Genomic DNA, 22,172 nt, shown 5'->3' on the forward strand with positions numbered 1-22,172 from the left:
GAAACATTTGTGATACTTGATCAATTCAAGTATTTTAAAATGTAGGTTCAATGCAATTTCTTAGTCTCAAATGATCAGCTTCCTAAGAAGCAGTGCAGGTTCTCTCTAGCAAAAGTGTAGCAGCCTGAGTAGTGCATGCACTGGTGCATTAAAAGCACAGCAGACTTACAGTGAAGCACAGTGTTAATTTAAAGTCTAGCAGAGTAGGTAAACACTGGACCTTTCTATACACCAGCCATGCTGAAGTGTCATTACTGCTAATTGCAAGTGGTATGTTCTTGTCACTTGTGCCATTGTGCTTCGTTTGGTCTGTATCAGTCATGCAGACAAGTATGCACAGTAGTGCATGGTTCAATAACAGGGATCTTCCCGGGCGCTCCATGCGGCTGCTGTTGATAGTCCCTCGCTACCCCACAGTCGCTGCTGGCCTAAGCTCCACAGCCACACAGAACGAAAAGTATAGTAGGCCTCTGGAGATGTGTAGGTTCCTTCAATTAAAGGTTTCGCGCCCCTGCTAAGATGTACCTGGACTGCTAGAGCTGGTCCTGTCCTATGGAATTGTATACCAGCTCTACTGAGCGTGCCACAAACAATATGGTGGAAACTAGACAGGCTTCCCCCTTACATCAAAGGCTGCATGCTGGCAACCTGTCGTCACTTTCACTTACTCACGCAGGCTACCACACCCCTTGGGCACCCCCTTTATCTCCGCCACAAAGATTTTCCAGAATATGTTATCCAGTTCCACCAGTAAAACAACCTTCAGAAGAGTCAGGGAAAAGTATCCAAGCACACCATTTAACAATTGTTTTATTTGAATAGTTTTCTATAGCGCGACCGTGACTCTTGCGGGTTTCAGAGCGCTTTACAAGTAAATGAGGCAATGACATGCACATAGTAAATGTAAATATCTGGTGCTAGATAAAGGGAAGCATTCTGCACCCTTCATATGACTGACATTATTCATGGTAGTAACGGGCAGACCGAGCCAATGGAAAACGCGGAAGCCGGGCGCATGACGAGACAGCTGCAACTTCCTCGTCTTGCACCTTCCTATTTTGAGTACTGAGACGGGCGAAGTGAAAACAGGAGAAAAGAGATAGATAACCAGTTAGTAACTGAGGCCTTATTTCCTCATCCCTGTAAACATAGAGTTAGTATATGGGTGAAGTAGGGACAGCCAGGGTAATGAAGATTATCTCCCAGTCATAGAGACATTATCTGACCAGGCGCGTGTTCTCAGGGAGTGCATCATTGTGAAGTGGTCAACAAGATCTTTTTTTATGGACTTGTCACAAGATGAGCAGCTAAATCAAAGACAAGAAAACCACACCTCTTATATGAAGAAAACTGTTTCTGTGCAATGCAGTGTTCAGGAAGTGTTGAAATCTTTTAAACTGAGGCACTCAGAAGCACATAAACCAAGTTCCCTGTTTTTTAAGCACATAATAGCTAGACATGCAGGATGGTACGCCTAGATTTGCCTGCGCTGATCTTGAACCTGCCTGTGATCCTGCTGAACAGTGGTAAGGCACAATTACTTTTTGAGAAACAATAATTTTATACCAATGTCTGAGTGCGATTTTTGCAATCCATGAACTCGAGTCAACCTCGTTATATTTATTGGGGATGTGTGCCACTGTTAACTTGCAAACCCTGTGCAAACTCTTGGATTCTGATGCGAAACCCTTGGATTGAGGGTCGCTGGGGGGGTGGGGGTCGAGGATTTTCATGTTAACGTGGCTTTCCAAGTGACCGTTGCTGTGGGTGTGTGGGGCTGGTGTTAATTTACATATCTTTTATTTTTTTTACTCGACATTTGTCGACACACCATCAATACTTAAACACGCTGCTCACTTGCCATCACAAAGTTCTAATTTTACACCGTCACGTTTCAGCAAACATAAAACAAAGCAGTTGTGTTGCTTTTAGTCAACTGCCCTCAAAATGTCGTTTAATTAGTGATTGGAATATTTCCTCTATGCACAGGAGTGTTGTGTGTAATGTACGTATTTAAAGTTACACGCTCGTACTGTTGTGTTTGAATGGAATATGCCATTTTCGGTCCATAAAACTTGCACGAATCACACTTGTAGTTTAAAAAAAACAAAAAAAAAAAAAAAGACATTTTGGAATTTTCAGGCTTTATTTAGTTAACAGCTTGATAGTTTCAGGAACCGAAAGCAGCAATCCTTACAGGGAAACATCGTTTGCAAACGTCCTTTACTGGGGGGATGCTGCTCCTCTGAAGGCTATTTTTAGAAGCGTGTTTTAATACAGGTAACCATGTGTAACCAGAACAGTTCAATGTATATAGCCAGTTTCTCGCGTAATTTCTCCCATTCTCGAAAGCCTCTATGCCAGCGGTTCCAAACCTTTTGACTTCTGTGGACCCCAATGAATCACTATTGGGAGCTGGGGAGTCCCACCTAAGCAGTTTCTATGGGTTGAGCTTAAAAAAAACTATAAATAAGTACAGAAACAAGTATACGTGAAATAAATGAACACATTTTGAAATGTTTTATTTAATTCACAAACAAAATCACAAAAGTGAAATTTTAAAGGGAAGGTTGAGGCTTTTAAAAATGTGGTTTTATTTTATTTTTTTCAGCGCCCCAATTAAGGTCACAAATCTTCTTCTGTTCTTATGAGTCAAGATATCGTTTTAATTTTAGCATCAAATTTCAAATTCCTTCAGTTTTACAGGGCATTTGAAAACTTTTTGTACTTTATTGGTATAGAAATATTTAATTTTCTAAACAGTTGTGTTCCCCCCCTTAGTAGGCAGCACGCAAACCTATCCCACGTTTCTTTTTTTTTTTTTTTTTTAACATTTCTTTATTGACTTTCATTTTATAGCAAGTATTCATTTACATTCTGGGGTATACAGTGAAGTTACGGATAACAGTTTAACAATTTCTCATCCACCATAATGTACTGTTCCTTGTCATTCCCGTATAGCATATTTAGTTTTTTGTATACCAAACAAAGTGAACTGTAACTCGTAACTCCTTAACTAGCTTCTACTTGCAGCTATTATTTGTATTACATTGGGCATCGTTCTAGGTAACATTATTTTATTCCAATATATATTGCGTTTCTCTCATCCACTGACATTCTGAGTGTTACTAGTATGGTCATTTGTCCTCTAGGTATCCTCTATTTCCTGCCCCTCCCGCCTATAAGGGTCTTGCTGCGTATCTTGGGTCAAACCTTTTAATTCCTGTATCATCGTTCCCCATGCTAAAAGCTCCTTCGGCAGTTTCTCGCCTCATTGTTTTCCTCATATGTTCCTCTTGTGCTGTTGCCCATTCTTTAAGGTCAGCCACACATTTGTCTTTGATAGGGGCTCATATAACTAACCAGTGTATTGCTATCCGTCTTTTTGCCACTGTTAGGCCCAATACTAAAAAACGTCTGCCGGTTTTACACTTTGGGTCTCTGGGCAGCAGTCCCAAGAGATAGCTCCTTATCTCCAACGTTATCGTCCATCCCATTACTTGGCTAAGTTGCTCTATCACGTCTGTCCAGTATTCTTTTATCATGGGACATGCAAGACCAAATGCACAAAGTCTGCCTCTGAATATTGACATCTGGGGCACCGCGGGTCTAGTGCTGCATTAATGGCATGTAACCGTCTAGAGGATAGGTACGTCATGTGTATGATATTGTATCTGTTTCAATCGGGCACATACTTATACTTTAAGAACTTCTCTGTGTAAGCGGAACCAATCGGCAGGGGTCAGATTCCTCAATAGCCATCTGCCATTTCTCCTAGGCCTGAGTGATTTACCCTCTCTATCGTCCCATATCGATCTGTATAATTGAGTTACAAACTTGCGTCCTCCTGCCATTGTAATCATTGTAGCTAGTGTGTGTGTAACGTCTGGGGCCTCCGGAAATGTTGGCCATAGTTATCTTGCCATGGTTACCAGTTTTGCATACTGCAGGAATTGCCCTTCACCCAGCGCAAACCTGTTCTATTGCGTCTTGCAGCATGATAAACCTACCTTCGGGGTATAGGTCAGACATCATTAAACAGCCCGCGTCTTTCCATTTACCCTACTGACATTGTGCTATCTGGGCAAACTGGGGTACCATCCAAATATCTAATTCTGGCGCAGAGGGTACTTTTTTCATTACAGTCCGTACCTTGCAGTCCCAGATGCCGGCCATTAGTCATAATAGTGCAGGGATCGACTCTTGTAGTCCTAGCCCACGTCTCTTTATGCACCAAATTTAGGTGCATAAAAATATAATCTGGAAGCGTAAATGACATGTCCTGATGCATTGCAAAAATTTCAGCAGTGTGATCTATTTGCAGTAGATAAGAATGTATATGTTTCTACAGGAGGGGACAGGATTTATTTAATGAATAGGCTAAAAACCGCTAAAAGTTGCGTGGTAAGTGTTCGCAGGAATCATCAATGGCCTTTCACAAATATTTTTCAGACTGAATAATAAAGCTCGCCTGTCATTCGTGGTGTAAGAGAATTTTCCAAATAGAAATTATTTTAATACAAATTAAAATAAAGAAATCAAACTTGCACCATAACTCTAATCATAATGGTGAGTTCTGTTTTAGGTGTATAGACAGAAATGTAAGATTACGCATACAGCTGTTGAATTCTTATAAATCTAAAAAAATGCGAAACATTAGGAAAGTCAAGGGTGCAATCAACAAAATGTAATGTTCACATTTTTTGCTTGGGAATGATGCACAAACTACTTTTGTTCCTCTTGTAAACAATGCACACAATAGACAATAAGATTTTGCAATAATAATATCAACATTTTGCCAAGACTTTAAGTGCTGTTCCGTCTCTGCTCTCCCCAGTGAACCTGCACTGTGCACTGAGCTTCCTGCTAAAGACAGCCTGACATCTACATAAAACTGCACAGTGGCAGACAGGCCCTTGAACCACAGACAATATCTCGCCAGCCACTGGTGGGCAGGGCTAGCAGGACGCATAAAATAGCTTAAGCGGATCACAACTCCGGGCTACCAGGGCCACCCACAGCAGGTAGCCCTCTGCCTTATGCCCAGCCAATACAGCAAGAAAATCTGACGCCGATAAAATCTCCGTGCACAGTTCAGGTACTATACCTACAATCACTGTTGGGGTGCATGGTGGAGTGATAGGACGGCCAGTTCTCTAGGGGGCCAGTGATGCCATTATGGCTTGAGGCACTTCGGATTGCACAATCTGCAAAGTAAACACAAGGAGATGATGGACAGAGTGCTGAAACTTTTCAGACACTTACCCCCAGTCACTATTAGATCTGGGTTAAATCCATCACCGTTCTTCTGCTCACTACTCCACCCAGGTCAGACCCAGACATATGCAATTAAGTCTTGACCCTGTTCCTCATTGGAACAGTCTAACCCGAACTGCCAGGCCAGCTCCTCCCTGGACCGGAAACAAGCATCCTGGGACGTGCGTGCCTTGCTCACTTTGCCACTATTGAAGTGGTTGGCCGTAGGCACTAAATATCTAAACCACTGCAAGAGTGAAATCATGTGTAATGTAAATATGCAGGCTAAAATCTTGATCAGCTGGTGGAATATTATACAAAGGCAAATAGTATACCTGAATGTGGTGAATATGAAGAGCACATATATCTTGCATATGGGTGCCCAGTATAAGAGGTATATCTCGGGAATGACATTACTTGAGATATTAGGGTACATTGGTCAGAGTGTCAAGGTCATAAGTGTGTTCCATGTTAATGATCCAAGATCTAGGTGTAAGGTAGGTCTCTTCAATAGACATATAAACACATTCGCTGCATTTTTACCACTCAAAGATGGTGGCTGTTAATGCACGTTGCTATTTTTCCGGTAACTACCTGGAACCTACTTCGCCTGTTGACACGCCATAAATATTAAACCTGGGTTTCTAGCACCCGGAGCATTCGGGTAGACAGAAGGAAAGGAACGTGCGGCCACACAAAGCAACCAACAAACAGCGAGTATTGAACATGGCACACGTTACTGCGTAGCCCGGACATGCTGGGATGAATTTGTCTTTAAATTCCTTTCCCCTTTTCGATCCCAGTATGAGACGCTGTGCATGTTTTTGTCCTGACCCATGGGGCATATTCCCTAAACCGAATAGGTAAGAAGATTCATTAGTATATGGCATTATGGGCTTTATCCTCGCAGCAGAACCGGAGGACCACAACAGAGCCTTTTCCCCTTACTCGTCCACCAAACTAGGCCCATCTTAGGATCCCCCCTGTCTAGTGATACTAGGGGGGTTCTCCCGTTTTACATTATTGAGCTTTCAATTAACAGGTCAATAGGTTTGGATTAAATGAATGACCTGAAGTGTAAAAGTGCACCCCTCTTTGAGTCTACTGATTACAACCACCAGTGACCCAGACAAGCGCTGTTCAATGTGGGGCAAGTCATGGGCACAACTTGCAATTAAGTGTAAATTTCACATGAAGCCCTTGTCTGGGGTGTCAATATGCACCACTGAACTTAACAAATCGCATACTATTAGCTAATAATTAGAAAGGAGAGCTGAAGGTGGCAAATGTCCTTTCCACGCCTTTACGCATGAGCAACACACCAGTCTGTTTTTTTTCTTTGAACTTTGGTATTCGTAATAGCGAGATAAGACTGGAAAAGCAACAAAAAAAAAAAAGACTGGAAAAGCAAAATTACAGATGGTAGAATACATATTTTTTGGGAGGACCTTACGTTGTTAAAGTTGATCTTGCTGCTGAAGTCCCTAGGTATAGATGAGTGGCAAAACGAGCTTTGGCAAAGCTAAAAAAGTGACTTTGGCAAGCTGATACAAGGGTTCATTTTTAAAATCTTTTTATTGCAAACCTATATCAGAAAAAAAGGAAATGTGGCGACCCTATGTTTGCAATAAACATTTTAAAATGAAACAAATATTACACATTATGTATAATTTTAATAGAGCCCTATTGTAGTTCTTAACAGGCAGGTGTACTTTGAACAGGTATAGAAAGACTTTTCAATGTTAACTCACATCACAGAAAAATATGAATCTTACTGACACGACAAAACATTATTGGTTTTCAATTATTGTAATTAGATGATTAGATCAGTGGTTACCTAACTTCAGACAAACGTTTGACTTCTGGGGATCCCCACTTAATCATTACTAAAACCCGGGGACCCCAACTGAATCATTATTCGAATCTGGGGACCCCCCACAAGTCATTACTGGAAGTCGGTGACCCCAGCCTAAGCAATGTTGATGATTTGAACCAGTAAACAATACACAAAAATACAGAAAAAAGCATTCATCAAACAAATAGACAAATGACACATTTTATTTAATTAGAAAACACATGTAAATAGAAAAGTAATCAAAATGTAATTTTAATAGAATGGTTGGAGGTTTTCTAAATTCAATTGAAGCCACTCATCATCCATACTATATTCCGTTTGATGTACTTGCACGGCTCCCACAAATGAATCTGAGGATACTAATTTAATTGTTAGCCTCCAGTTTCTAGTTCCTTCACATTTACAGTAGGTTTTAAAATGTTCAATTGTACACTTAGTATCTTTATATATCTAAACTTTACTAATCTGTTAATATTATTTGATTTTCAAAGTAGTCGCGGACCCCCTGATGAGGCTTCGATGACCCTCAGGGGTCCCTGGACCCCAGTTTGGGAACCACTGATCTAGATTAAATGCACAAGGATGACTAAATAGATCATTTTAGAAATAAAGAATGGAACAAGGCATTGTTAAAGTACAGTTTTGGTCCACATGCCTTATCACTGAAAAGCACATGTACATAGGTGATTTGGAAAAATGCCTTTACACACAAGTCAGCCAATGGTTGAAGTGGGCTGACCCATTGGTCCATGTTGTATGCTGTAGTAGGCAGAAACAAAATATGAAGGACAATAGATCAATATACGAAGAGGGCTGACCCAAATCCCATATAAGTATGCATAAATGTAAGTATTTATTATGTATGATCTTTTTATTCTACAAGGCTGGTCAGATACCTAAAGCTGTTTCTAGGCCACACAAAGATAGTGGACACACTAACACACACACAGTCCTATTGTGTGCACATGCGGCAGAGTCTTCCATCGACCCAACTTTCACCATGGACAATTGATGATTTATAGTAAGGAAGAACCCCGGAAAAATATTACAAGGTCTACACGTTTCGGAAAAAACTGCTGTACTCTGAACCAAAAGGGGAACCTCTGTGTGGAAAAAACACAAACACTTGATTCACTATGCAACAAAGTGAGTGTCCTCTGAAGCTAATTCCAGGTGCCAATCAAATCTTTTGTCGGTCCCCTTTCTGCAGACAAACAAAAACACAGAAAGAAGAGCCCCTCTACCCGGCTACATAATTTGGGAGCCTAAAACAAATACATTTTAAGAAAAAACAAGTAGATGTTTTGGTACTTAATAGCTCATATAAAACATTTTTTTTTATTCTATCCAGTTATGGCCAATGTTACTTTGCAAGTGTAGCTGCGAAGGCCAGGATTAGTCACTAATTTTCACCAAATATCCTTTAATGCTTGCTTGAATCCTATATAGTTTAATTTATTATCAGTGATGCCAATGTACCTGAAGATGCACAATTTCCCATAACCGTTTTTGAAACCTTTTTTGTGGGTGTCCTGCAGCATTTGTGAAATTAGATCTTTCGGCAGCTTTGACACTCTTGACTACAAAGCTTTACTATGTTCTATGAGCCATGTTTTTTCCACCTTATGTCACAGACTGGCCAACAAGCTAACAGAACCTGTGCTACTGCAACATGGCCTCAAACTCGGGATACCCCGAGGATCAACTATTTTCTAACTTTATGTTAACATCTTTAAGGTGCTTTGGTCTAATGAGACAGATCCTGTTAGACTAGTAGGGGTGCTCGCAGTATGATGTAAAGATAGGTGGGTGTCTGCAGGCGGTGCAGGTCAATGGTCTTTGGAAAAATTATGACAAAACAGAGGTTCAGCTTTTTGGCTACACTGACTGACACCTTGTCCTTACATTAACCAGTACATCTTCGCTCTGCTTGTGACCTTATGGAATTAGTCAGGAATCTTAAAATTTCTACAGATTAGAGATTTTCTGGCTAAGAAAACAGTTAACTAACTGTATTAAGGTCCCCTTGCTTGACACTCTACTGGGAGTAGGCTGAATTTCATGGTCTTCAATCTATAAATTACTAAATAAGGAAATGGGAGACAATTTAAACATTTAAGTCGTTGGCAAGATCTCCTTCAAGTTGGGGGCCGGTGAATTTAACGATTCGCTCTTGCTTGGCCAGACGGCTTTTATTACGGCTAATCTTTAAGTTCAATGTTTCAAAACCTGGCTCAATCTATACATTACACCTGCACGAATATTCAAATGGGGGGGGGGGGGGGGGTTGGGGGACCTCAGGTGTGAATTGCTCACGGTGTGGATTATTAGCTGCTGACAGTGTGCATATGTTTGCTTTGTGTCCCAAACTGGCTCATCTTCAAATTGAGATTAGTAAACGGCTTAGAGACATGCTGGGATTTAGGCTGGATCTAACCCCAAAAGTAATAATTCTAGGGGTGAGCAATCAGGATATGGCTTGGCCGATACAGACTTTTGTGTTCATAGCCAAGACAGTACTAAGGCTCTGTCTGGCTGGTGTCTGGTTAGATCATGATCCCCCTTCCATCTATTATTGGCTAGGTAAATTGCTTGCGGTTTATCGCTGGGAGATGGCCGTGTATAAAAGGAAGGGACGCAGAGCGTTAAAAAAAGGCTCAGAAATTTGGGCGCCATTAACAGGATGGTCTGATGCGGATGAAGATCTGTCTGAATCTAGTCAGGGGTAAGAGAGCCAAGCAACTGTTTTTTCTATTGTTTTCCTTCTGGTTTTTTTCTTTTCTTTTTGGATCGGGTGGTGGGAGGGAACCACTAGGGAGGGAGGGTGGTACTGACAACTTATGCCTCTTTGGTATTTCTTTTTCTGTGTATTGCTTTGTTGTCTAAAATAAAAGATTTATAAAAAAATAAATTAAAAAAAAAGGGAATTTTGGGTTGATATTTGAAACTCAGATTAACATAGTGTAGGGACAATGCGATGACATCAAGTGCTCGAGGGAAAACAGCATGGAACTCTTCCTGCAATCAGATAAAGAGGCCATTTTCTGGCCTTTCTATGAGATTTGACAACTAAAGTCTAGCGCCTTAAATCTATCTTCGTAAATGCTGGCACTGACTGTCACTAATCCAGCCTTAAGATTCACCATCTGCTTGAACAAGTCCATGAAATATAAGGTGACAACATGAAATGTCCGTCCATACTAACATCTCAAAAGGTAACTGTTTAGACTTCAAGCAGTATACAATGATGACGTATGACTCATTCTGATTTTAAAAAAGTATGATCCCAAAATCATTCTGCAAGAACCGAAATGACTTTGCATTTAATTTCAACTTCAGGGCATTTAAATCTAATGTGGAAAATTATTTAAGCCCTCAACCTATTACTTGGTTAACTTACAGCATATTGCAGGTGTGGAAAGACTGTTTTAGCTGAATACCTACAAAAAGTTTAAGGCTCCTAGAGGATTGTAGGCAAACTCCAGAACGGTTGGGATGCAGGTATTTAGAATGCTGTCTCAAAAACCTTTATGACATTTGCAGTCTTCTGGATTTTCAAAATACATTTTCTTTTACAGACAGGTATTGCTATACCATGCTGAATAAACATGGCAACTCGGAATCAGTAGCTTATGGCTTTATGGTTCGTTGTATAGTGTTAGGCCATGCCAGTCTCTCACTTTGTTTAAATATTATTTGTGGATTGGAAGTAGTCTTTTATCTGTTTTTGTATACATTTTTTTAATATCATTTGTATTATATTTGGTGGACCATAAAGCGGGTATAACACTTTAATTTTTTGTTTTACAAATAACAAAATAGCCCCAATTACCCTGTAAAATTGTTCTGAAATCCTATACAATTTGACTAATGCTTCTAGAGCACTCTGCTTTAAAATGTTCCATTTTCTATAAATAGTATCAAGCCACACTTTGTATATAAAGAGGCATTCGAGCCCACCGTTAACTGACATTACGTTGGTGGACAATTAGTGGAGTAACTATGATTATGTTGTAGGTAAAGACCAAACTATATTTACTAAAAAAAATGCATACACCAAGAAGGTACTTTAGGTGTCGATGTTTTTATCAGCATGTTTAGAAATGCTTTAGTAAACAATCTGTAAATAAAATCTTCTAATATTTCCATTCAGTTGTTATCACAGACACATGCAGTATTGCTGTCCATCAGGAGAGGTGGATGAAGGTGGAACCAACCAGCGGAAAAGCAACTATTACCTGTAATGTTACTGCAACTGCCTGTCTCAGCGAACCCAATATCTACTGGTTTCGCTACCTCGAACGGTACCACGAGGAGTTGTGCACACCGAGTTGCAACCACAAAACCTTTAAGTTCAAAGCAAGTCCATTAAAGTCAAACTGTGCGTCACTTGAGATCAACCAGTTGAGCCCCAATGACAGTGGCATTTATATCTGTGGCGTAGCATTCACGGACCTCAATGTAGCAACCGCCAAGCAGACAGGACAAGGGACTACTCTTGTGGTAACCGGTGAGTGTTGGGGGAACACCGTCCGCTTACAGAATGATCTTGCATGAGTAACGTTGAGTTACATATGAAAGGTGGTTACCTCTCAGCTGACACTAGCTGATTGGTAGTTTAACTTGCATGTGATATTTCTGTGCAGAAACAAGTGTGGGAGAGCAGTTGAAACTCATAACAAGCAAACTAAAATTATGGTTTCTTTGTCCCTGCTATATCGCTGTAGGAGATGGACTATACACCTTTGACAAATATACCCCTAGCACCTTCATATTATACAAAACCCTACAGACAGTCAAATTACACTATGCACAGGAAGAAAGTACAAAATGACCATATTGATTACATAAAAATAATATCGAAAATCCAAATTATAATATTAGCCATATATGATGTGCACACACAATTATTATCTCTTTTCACTTAAATAGGAGGTTTTGCCACAGTACCCATTTTATAAAACTCAATGCGTATAAACTAGGTTATTCCTGCCAGGATCCGTGGATTGGTTTGTTGGTTTACAACCAAGTTCTGCAGCAGGTCCTCAAGTTACTATGCTAGCTACTGTGATATCTTACAGATTTAGCTAACTGATGTGTATAGAAGGCAAGGGTAGAAACAACAGTAGGCAAATGTTCCTTTTCAAGGACAGCCTGATATGAACGTGGGTGCCTGAAATGAACGTGGGTGTTTATATTTACTGAATACAGAACATATGTTGTTAGTTATACCTGAAGCACAGTAATAGATGTACTAAAAACCCATGCAAATGCTCATATTACTAAATGGCTGTGGGATCACAACTGAGCTGCAGTAACATTGTGCAATATTTCAATTAATATATCACCATAAAGTGAGCACCTTAGTATGTTTTCAAGCATGTTTTACCAAGTGTGACCGCATAACTTTAGAGAATCTGGGGTAATACAAAGTGCTAAAAAAAACAATAGTTCACTGGAAATTAAGGGCCAGATGTATGAAGATACCATTTTGCGATTTCCCAATTACTAATCACAAGGATTCACAATTAGGAGATTGCAAAATGGAATGTATGAAGGTGTGTAGTACACATTTTGTGACTCCGGGGGGGAGGGGGGGGGGGCGCAAATGACCTACCTCATGAATATTAATAAGGTAGGTCTCAATTTGCGAAACCCTAGGAATCGCAAAACTCACAGTGATGGTGACCTCCTGAGATCAGCAGACCACCATGTCTGTGATTGCTTTTAAATATAGAAATCTTTTTTGTGTAAAGCATCCCGTTTTCCTTAAAAGATAACGAGATGCTTTACAAAAAAAATTAAATGTGAAGGTTTCTTTTCATTTTTTAAGAGCAGGCAGTGATCCAGCTCTTTTAAAAATGGTTTTACAAACATTCACAAAGGGGAAGTAGGTGGTAAAATGCTAATGTTTTGTGACTGCATTTACGGTCCCAAAGAATTCATACATACCGATGCGATTCGGTATTAAAAATGTGACCTGTTGGAAGCGAATCAGAGGGTAAAACACTCCCAAATGAGGGGGCTGAAGTGCGAAATGAATTGCTTGAGGTCGTGTAACTAGTTCGCATGAGGAGTCTTTCGTTATTGGCATTAACCAGACAAATCGCTCCACCAACTAAGAACAGCCATGCACCTCGTTTGTTATCGGCATTTACCAGACAAATCGCTCCACCAACTAAGAACTGCCATGCACCACCACCCACAGAATCGAGAAAGAGCTATCAATCTGTCAATCCTTTCCGTGTCTGGGCCGAGTAAGGTTTCCCTCAACCCCAAGCAATTAGTGGTGAAAATGTAATAACCTCTCAATCGATTCACATGAGGTATAAAAAGTAAACTATAGGTATGTAATGAGTGTCTTTTAAACCAAAAAATATTGCTAATGGAAGATATTTTGTACACTTTTTTATGGAAAGAGTTACATTTTTGGACAAGTGACAAAGAAAACACTCCAAAAGTAGTCTTTGCAAGTGATGATTTAAAACACAAGACACATAGCAAAGGAGCGGTAGATTGAAATTAAACCGCTGCCTTTTATGTGCCATGTTGCCACTCTGCAAAACCTTGAAATATAACGATAAAGCTTAGGTTTGAAGCTCAGTCTCAGATGGCAAATTTGTAACTAGTAATATATTGAAATAAATCTGTAAAACACATTTTGTCACATCAGTCTTATGTGGCTTTTTTCATAAAGGTTTTATGTTTTATAAGGAAGTGGTTAAGTGTGGCTGGAGTGTCTCATTTACAATTGTACGTCATGTTTAAGATAAATGAGATAGATTAATTTTAAAAAGTCTGATTAGGGTTCAAACTTAAAAACAGAATATATATATATGAATATATCAATGCTCTAACGTAGCAGCCACACCTTTTGGGAAAGTAGAACCCATTAAAAGGGGAATGAGTTGCGCTTTGTCCAGTTTCCTGCACATACATTTCATCATGCTCTTATGGTCTATGGTCCTAATGTGATCCAGTTAGTCTGTTAATCACTAGACATTTATGGAATCCTTTGAATTTCTCATGCCTGTTGAGAATTGTCAATGCCAAACTTCTCCCCTGACCCTCAGATTCGTGCCTGCACAGCAGTGCAAGTAGGAATTTCCAAGGTTTCCTTAACAGGCTGGAAAGAGTGCAACCCATTATGGAGCTGTGACTGCACGCCTAGTGGTGACTGCCTGCCACACCCTCTATTGGCAGAAAGCCTGTGGCTGAACATCAATATTACGATAGTTCTGCTGTCATGCTATTGTTCACCTATTTTTGAGTACAGTCTAGTCACCACTGAAATAAGACCAGAGTATAGTAACAGTAGGGCACAAAAATACATACAATAATAAAATAAAATTAATTAAAATGTTTGGTATGGTGACAATGACTGTTGTATTAATATACTACTTCTATGCAACTCAGACTATCATGCAATATTAATAAAACACAAAACATTCCAATATCTATAACACAACCTTGGTCTTGGGTCTAAGTGTTGAAAAGGGAGCAGAGTAAAGACTCTAGAGAAAGACCTAATTAAATCTTTTTTCCCAAATTGTCTTTAATTATACACTAAAACAATCATTTAAAATCTTGAAATTTCCACTTCCAAGAATATGAAATCCAATTTTAATATTATGGACGAAGAACGAACGGAGTAGATTATACATGGTGCATCAATTTAGTATTTATTCCCAAAGTCAGTTTCCTTAAATCTTATTTTGCAATTGATCAGTTATGCAACCCCTTTCATTTACCTACAATTTATACTGTTTTTCAATTGAAAGGAGTAGACTGTGTCATTGTAAGTTGGAAAAAAACGAAGTTTGAAAATAGATTGGTATATATTTACAGAATGAAAGGGTTTGGTGTCTGCAGAATTTACTTTAATCCCAGGGTTGGTGTAATCCCAAAAGTTGAGTTGATATCAAAGCGATTTAACATGGTCTGTTGTTGTGGAGTACTGGAAGGAAACAAAAAGATCGTTGTCATTTGGTCCTTTTTATTAGTATTTTTCTAAAAAATGCAAGTGAGAACAGAAACAGCCGTCACGCGTTTTGCCCAGTGGCCTTCTGGCCATGGCTTCTTCTTCAAGGCAGGCAAGTCATGGTAAATAGTTTGTGCTTATCGTCCAGAAGGTCATGACAGATAATTCCGGTAAAACGTTAAAAAGTCCTAGGAAAATTCTGCATCCCTCGGCGGGATGCCAAGCAAGAGATAATGCAGTTATCTTTTTTAACTTTCCTGCTTTGAAGAAGCCTTGGCCAGCAGCCCACTGGGTGAAACACGTGTCGACTGTTTCTGTTCTCACTTGCATTTTACACCAATCTTTTTGTTTCCTTTCAGTACTCCACAACAACAGACCATGTTAAGTCGCTTTGATATCAACTCAACTTTTGGGATTACACTAACCCTGGGATTAAAGTAAATTCTGCAGACATCAAACCCTTTCATTCTGTAAATATATACCAATCTATTTTCAAACTTCGTTTTTTTCCAACTTACAATGACACAGTCTACTCCTTTCAATTGAAAAACAGTATAAATTGTAGGTAAATGAAAGGGGTTGCATAACTGATCAATTGCAAAATAAGATTTAAGGAAACTGACTTTGGGAATAAATACTAAATTGATGCACCATGTATAATCTAATCCCAAATGGAGTTTAAGGAGACTTTTTGTAATACACAGAAACAGTTAGAAAAGGAGAGATGTGCTAGTGAATGAGAGTCAAAACAACTTGAGCAGAGGTAGCTGGCTTGCAAGGAGGAAGAAGAATTCAGTTAATGGTGGGGGGGGAACAGCCAGGGGAAGAGTATGTCACACAATAGACAGATATGAAGGTTTGCTAAAAAGCAGCTAAGAGTTGCAAAACCTGGGGATAAAAAGGGAAAACATGCTGCTGGTCTGAGCACAAATAATTTGCTTTTGATTTTTTCTCTAAACCTGGAGACTTCTAAAATTCACTTCTGTCGCTTTCACTAAATTTACTGCATTAGGACAAATTGAGGCAGAAACTAGTAGCAGATGGAGTTGGCAGATCACAGAATCATAATTGCATACTGATGCAGTAGCCCATGAGCTCCTTTATTTACACTTGAAAGCTACCACACTACAACTAAACTGCTAGAGTAGGGCAAATGCTGGACTCTGAATCTGCTTAAATTCCATTGGTGCTTGAATATTCATAGTTAAACTCCAGTTAGCAAATAGCTCAGAGACCCCATGCTCCACTTTTGGGTTCCCCTTTTCCATAATATTATAATGCAGTCCTTTGGCTCAATTGGTTCGATTCACGTTAAACATGACCCCAACTTTCAAAAAGAATGTGGTAGTCTTTTAAAACTGGAATGATGGAAAATGGTGCCTCAAAATGCAATCGTTTTCTAGGAACCCAACATTACATTTGCCTCCAACCTGATAAGCACTCAGAAGAGGTATCCAATCTGATTGTAGGAGCAGGCTACTTTACACTGTACTGTGGGGGTAAGGAGCTGAAATGTAACCGCAGGCAGAACCACCTCTATGCACAATGTATTTATTAATTTCGGATGTTTATAGAACCCAGACCTTACCACAACAATAGGACAGGGTTTGACAGAAAATAGAAAGTGCATGCGTTAATGAGCATTATGAACAACAAGCACTTCCAAATGTTAACAACCCAAGAGAACAGATAAGTATCAAACTCACTAAAACATTTAAGAGTCAATTCAGAGATAATTTAACGTGGCCTACCAACTTAAGCCCTGCTGTAGTGGAGTGGATATGGAGGAGACAGTACTGCATGGAGGAGAATGGATTCTATCATCCATTTAATATTTTTCTAATAAAGAAGTACATGCTTCGGACTCCCTGGCTGACTTGAACTTTGCAATTTTTAAAGAAGTTTCCTATTGCCTTAGTAAAGTCGACGTGCACTGCATATCCCAAGGATATTAAACTTTTCAAGGAAAAAAGTGGTGTAAATATTTCTAAATTACAGCAATCCATTGACGGTGCAGGTGACTCTATTGCCACTGCCAGCTCTACTATGGCACATCTTAGAGAGCAGCGAGAAGCCCGAGAATTAGGGCAAGGGGAGGCAATATTGTATCTACCAGGAACTACAATCCAGGCTCCTTTCACTTACCAACATGAGCTCAATAAACCATTTTTTAATTTATTGAACTCAACACAAGGGTGGTGCAGCAAAGGGAAGATTCAAATGCATGACAGGAGAAGTAGGAATTTACAAACATAAAAAGTTACTCCATGACACTAACAATGTTTTCTCATTTTGAACCCAGAGCCACGGAGTTCAGAAGTCACGCTGTTGATAGTTCTCACTGTGCTGCTGTTTTTGTACATCCTTGCACTACTTTCCATTTGTCTCTGTCTTTACAAGGTAAGTAAAGATGGGTACAGTTGAAACAATGTAGGTCCACTCTCCCCTGCCACGTTATCAGCTAGATTGCTTGTCTAGAACGTTTACATCCACTGGTTCCTATGGTGTATTAGCTGTGATCACATCAAATTATCTAGAATGTTTATTTGTGCATATTTATATCAAAGAATAACTTCCCAGAAAACAACCATCTACCTTCATGACCTAAATTTTTACAACTGCCTACTCTATAATATGGCTCCCTTCACTCACCCACTGGCTTTTTGGGGGGCTTTTACTGTTTTTCTCTGCATGCAAAGTAGCTTGTCCTTAATTAGCTCTTTCACTGCTCATTTAATTTCTGGCTATAGTGTGACCCACAACTCCCAATTCGGTTCTGCGGACTATTACACTATGACACTCATGTGCAGTTGCCAAAAAAACGGCAAAGGTTTCAGGAGGGCACTTCTAATTGGTGAGGTTATGCTCATAAATGTTGGTTAGCAGGACGCCTTGCAGTGCAACACAGTTTACAATGGTTTTGGAAATTAACTGCTCCATAAGTTCCAGTAGGTCATTAACTGATTTATGTACAAGTAATTTGGCCACTTAGAGACATCTATATGATCATACTGTCCTTTGAAGCTCTGGGAAGCATTCCCTGCATTTGTAAAACTGGAGTGTGTACATTTTGCCAGCCAAGTCTTAGGTGGAACACTGACATTCAGTGAACAACCAGTTTTTCAATGGTATTCTGTACACCTGTAAAATACACCACCAAGTAGATGAGTATGTGGAAATTGAGTATTGTTCAGACAGAACTGAAAAATGTGTGCAATTGTTTTACATTCTTTGTGGTAGGATTGCACAGTTCAGACTAAATGTGTTTTTCACCTCTTTTACCAGATCGCTAGCACAGCATTTAAGTCTACTGTTCATTAGTGGATGTCAGCGCCACACTAATAAAAGGGGTTAATGCCGGACCTCTACTTTAACTGCATGGTCGAAGGCATTTTCCTCACTAACATCACTCAATTCGATGTAGCCACTGGGAAAAACATAATGTGGAAAAGTGGGCAACATAGGGGTCCATATTTCTGAATTGATGAGGGATAAGTGAATTCATAAGAAGATAACGGTGCCAATAAATCCCATCATGGATCAGAGACTGTCAAAGTGTATCACAAGAGTAATGGTGTTGAGGGCAGGCTACTGAATTTGACTCCTAGCGCCTAGACCAAATCTTTTAACCACTGTTTGATTTTAATAATGCCTATTTTATACATGAAGTAGAAAGACAAATTTTATATGTTTTAAGTGTTTGCTTGAATCGCACATAGCCTTGCCCGACCACGGCTTTTGTTTTGCACGCTAGTAAAAATAGAAGGGAAGGAATTTTGAACAGTATCCATTGTTTAAATGTAAATGAGCTGTGCTGGAAGATATTTTAAAATGCATTCGGATGTATTTATTGCAACGTTTTTGTGTATGTATACTTTGATAGTACTTGGCTACCAAATAAGGTTTATTACTACTACATAAGAGGGTGTGCATTAGCAAGTAACTTAAAAAAACACTCAATATTTCTAAAATACAATTAAAACAGGCAACACATTGTTGCTAGCTGCCTTTTGATAGACTACAACTACTGACTCACATCTATAAACTTTACTAATTGCAGATACTCTATTCATATTACACAGTAAAATATTGTTGTCGACCAATTAACAAAAGAAATTTATAACAGTCAAATCCCACTAATGAATCTTATTTCACAGACATGCAATAAAGAAGACATTTTAGTGTGGTGGAACACATAATGAACTAAATATGTTAGCTTAAACAATTACACAATCAATTATTAAAGATACGTTCCTGAAAACTGTATTGAGAAATTCTAGAGCTAGATATATTATGTTGGTCATTTCAAAGAATTATCAAATGACAAATTAGAAAGTTCTGAAAGATTGTATTATGGAGAACCAGCTGACACAATGCAATGTCACAGACGTTCGAGACAAAACCATCCCCCAATAGTGATCTTAAATGAAATTCTAAAATACATTTAGAAATGGAAAATAGAATATAAACAACGTTAGATGCAGAAGCATGCCACAAAAATCATTTGACTGCATCACCCAGCTAATTTGAGGATATCCAAGGAAATCCACTTCAAAAGGTCTCTTGCACCTATTCCAGATTCTGTACCATCTATCATTTAAGTGTTTATGTATGTACACCTATTTGTGTATCCTACTTACAACATACATACAAATACATATGGTTTTATTTTCTAGGCAAAACACAAAGAAAAAAAGCATTCTGACGGACAAGCTCCAGAAGATGAAGGCAATGTAAATATCTACTGTTAATTTTTTTTTCAAACATATTACAAATCTTCATGCTGTGTCCTGATTTTAATTTTTATATTTATTCTTAGAAAAGCCATAAAAGACGTATATTATTTCAAGCAGTTGTCCAAGAAATGTATCACAAGAGACGTGCCTGGAAAGCCCGTCGGCCTGTAAGAATTTGTGCTTATTATTTTCAATATGTCACACTCAAAACAGGCAAAGAGCCCACAATCTTTGATTTCAGAGTAAATTAGTAACTTTAATGTTTTCTATTACTAAAATAGAAATCCGTCAGCTCGTTTAATCAATGCTTCAAACAGACCGAATGAATCATTTAACTTTTTTTCAAAAAGTATATTTTAGAACTATAAAAAGAAAAAATCATCATGTATGAAACTACTGTTTAAAATGCAGCCTGTAAGCTGAACTCTGCTTAAAGTTTGGTGGTCTTGTAATGTTGCATTCTGTATATATTAGAAATCAGATCGTTTCTATTTTGGTTTAGTAGATATTGTGTCTAGTGTATGGTGGTTCAGCAGAATGAATGCGCTTGGGGCACCAGACTTATCACTTGCTAAAGGCTAATTGCAAAGGACAGAGATAAAAATCAGATTGGAAAAAAAAAAATCCTTTTCTTTTTTTTTTTGCAGGATAACACAATCGATGAAACTATTTATCAAAATACTTGAAGGTATTCTGTCTTCACTGTATGTGCTCTGTGCATCACTAAAACGAGAGAAATGTCAGACCCAGATATGCGCATCATCATCCACATGTTAAAAATGATTCATCTTCACCGCTATGATCTGCAGATTACAGTTCACCACAGATTACTGGACATACAACCTCACTGAAATAGGTGCCTGTATGCTGTTTTACTGTAGAGGTTTTAATGTCCCACTAAGAGACATTTTGCTGGGATCAGAGTAACTACATTGTTTTTCTGTCAAACTAGAACAGTTTTAAGCCAATTAATTCCCTATAAGGTGCTTCTGATGAAAGCAAGGATAGAGACCTAACAATACCTTAAATCTTTAAGGCTTGCACATGATTTCAAACTCAAATGGCACCATCCGAAGCAACTTGATGCTTTCAGGCAGGACACGCAAAACCGGAGTCATCTTATTTACAGCAAAGTTATGATGTATATCTTATTTTCCCATGATGTGTAACGTTGTGGGTCTAGAACACCAAAGACAAAGTGGGATGGTGGAATCATGCAATAGGGACATCTTCATCACACTGCTCTATTACGGTGCTTTCTGGCTTGTCACTTTGTCAGAAATACATAGCATATTCATAAAGGCAACCATTCAAGGAGAGTAGCATGTGTCTCGTGAAACTCTATTTGATTCAAATGCCAGACAAGTTTACAAAAACATATCGCTTATTCATGTCTGTCTACCGTTTCCATGATTGTGCGATTAATAACAGCGTGCTGAAAAAAGAATACCGCTCATGTGCAATTCTCAGTGGTTGCATTATTGAGTTAGCGCACTACCAACATCAAAATAAACCTAAATAGAAATGTGCAAATAAGCAGAGTGTACCCTTTTTGAGAAGATGAGAAATGTAAAGAACACATTTAATAGATGCTAATTCTTAGGAAAGAAAAGGAACTGAAACATTGCTATTTCTAAATTGTTTTTGTTATTATCAAAAGGAAATGACACTGCTCGAACAAGTGGTTTCCAGAAGCTAGGAGAAAAATATGGCTTGCAGACATAACAGGATGACCAGTTTTAATGTATCTGTGAAAATATAATAGTTTGGACATCAATAAATGGATTGTTAAAATTTTCAAGAATGATGCAGTTTTACAGGTGCAATTTCATTAATTTAGTAGAAGGACCACCTCAGGCATTTAACATTTCACTGCATTTTGAACTCCCTGCCATAATGGCAGGAGTTTTTCCCATCAACGAGTCACCAAGGAGGAAGTAACTTTGGTGAAAACCTTTTGCTGAATATCCATCAATTCTAACGGTGGATTGCAGAATTTCTGTCACCAAATATAGCCCAAGGCTATGTGGGGCAAAATAATTGGTAGTTACATATGTGGTATTCGTAACGTGCAGGTCAGCTGTGCAGCCTTTCATGGGCATAGGTTTTGTTGAAAACAGTAAAAAAGCAGCTGAACCTTTTAAGATTGCACTGTATTGCAACATTTATATAGTGCTTATTACCCTATGTGGGATGCTGAGCACTTGACTACATGGGTAGCACCTTACACCGTGTAGGGGGTGTGGTTGGAAGGATGTTATCTTTGTTCCTATGATGCAGTGTTCTCATATCGTGAGTGATGACCACTGAGTTAACGTGCTATGAGACGCAGTGCTTAGCAGTG

At 38.9% G+C, this 22,172-nt stretch overlaps 2 protein-coding genes across 4 annotated transcripts in view; one reads left to right on the forward strand and one right to left on the reverse strand.

Moving 5' to 3' along the window:
- METTL9 (methyltransferase 9, His-X-His N1(pi)-histidine) overlaps positions 1-22,172 on the reverse strand; it is a 126,874-nt gene that overhangs the window by 14,888 nt on the left and 89,814 nt on the right. The gene's annotated exons all lie outside the window — the stretch shown is intronic.
- Positions 1,402-21,632, forward strand: IGSF6 (immunoglobulin superfamily member 6). Its single transcript, XM_085629029.1, has 6 exons — positions 1,402-1,526; positions 11,265-11,621; positions 17,395-17,492; positions 19,769-19,825; positions 19,912-19,995; positions 20,476-21,632. Exons 1-6 carry the CDS (start codon positions 1,466-1,468, stop codon positions 20,512-20,514), a joined length of 696 nt encoding a protein of 231 aa, XP_085485155.1. The 5' UTR covers positions 1,402-1,465; the 3' UTR covers positions 20,515-21,632.

Source organism: Triturus cristatus, chromosome 10, assembly GCF_964204655.1.
Source record: "Triturus cristatus chromosome 10, aTriCri1.1, whole genome shotgun sequence".
NCBI classification, from domain to species: domain Eukaryota; kingdom Metazoa; phylum Chordata; class Amphibia; order Caudata; family Salamandridae; genus Triturus; species Triturus cristatus.